The following is a 958-nucleotide window of genomic DNA, read 5'->3' as shown; positions in this document are numbered from 1 at the left end:
GGTGGGCTGGACCGTGGTCTGTGGGCTAGACCCTGGACTGTGGGCTTGAAACTGGGCTGTGGGCTAGACCCCGGACTGTGGGCTAGACCCTGGACTGTGGGCTGGACCCTGGACTGTGGGCTAGACGGTGGACTGTGGGCTGGACCCTGGACTGTGGGCTAGACCCTGGAATCTGGGCTGGACCCTGGGCCGTGGGCTGGACCCTGGGCCCTGGGTTGGACCCTGGGCCGTGGGTTGGACCCTGGACTGTGGGCTAGACCCCGGACTGTGGACTGAACCCTAGACTGTGGGCTGGACTCCGGACTGTCGGCTGGACCCTGGACTGTGGGCTGGACCCTGGACTGTGGGCTGGACCCCGGGCTGTGGGCTGGACCCCGGACCGTGGGCTAGACCCTGGACTGTGGGCTGGACCCTTGACTGTGGGCTGGACCCTGGATTGTTGGCTGGATGCTAGACTGTGGGCTGGACCCCGGACTGTGGGCTAGACCCTGGAATGTGGACTGGGCCCTGGGCCGTGGGTCAACACTGTGGAGGCTGCGTTCTAAAATCTCCTCCTTGTTCTCTGTCTCAGCTCTGCGTCAGAACCACGAGAACATTTAGACTTCACAGAACAGATCAACGTCAAGAGAAGAAGAAGAAGAAGAAAAAGAGACGACTGTGACTGGTGTGAAAACCGCTCCCGCTCTCTATTGTAGTTCCACCGTCCCCCAGGCAAGGGGGGGAAACTCAACACTTCCTCTCTGAAGGTTTTAAAAGCAGACAACGTTTTTTTGTCCAATTCTCTTCTTCTCGGCTCACGGCTCTTCCACATTGTTCCGCGAACAAAGCCAAAAAAAGCCTGTCTGCCGGGGTGTCCGGGGGGAGTGGGGGTGAGAGGGTGAGGATCAGTCTGAACACTCACCCTGGTGTCGCACGGTCTTGCGGGGGACTGGGTTCCAGTTGAGACCCATGGCCCTCT

General features: G+C 60.2%; 1 protein-coding gene across 1 annotated transcript in view; it reads right to left on the bottom strand.

Moving 5' to 3' along the window:
- The window catches only part of sema4c (sema domain, immunoglobulin domain (Ig), transmembrane domain (TM) and short cytoplasmic domain, (semaphorin) 4C), a 13,562-nt gene extending 12,610 nt beyond the window's left edge, over positions 1-952 (bottom strand). Inside the window, 1 exon segment of the mRNA XM_017043300.2 lies at positions 902-952. Coding sequence (XP_016898789.1) covers positions 902-950 — 49 coding nt within the window. The 5' untranslated portion in view covers positions 951-952.
- Between the last annotated feature and the right edge of the window lie 6 nt (positions 953-958).

This window comes from Cynoglossus semilaevis, chromosome Z (genome assembly GCF_000523025.1).
Source record: "Cynoglossus semilaevis isolate Cse_v1.0 chromosome Z, Cse_v1.0, whole genome shotgun sequence".
Lineage (NCBI taxonomy): Eukaryota > Metazoa > Chordata > Actinopteri > Pleuronectiformes > Cynoglossidae > Cynoglossus > Cynoglossus semilaevis.
Note: the sequence above shows the minus strand (reverse complement) of the source record. Positions and strands in the feature narration are given on the sequence as shown.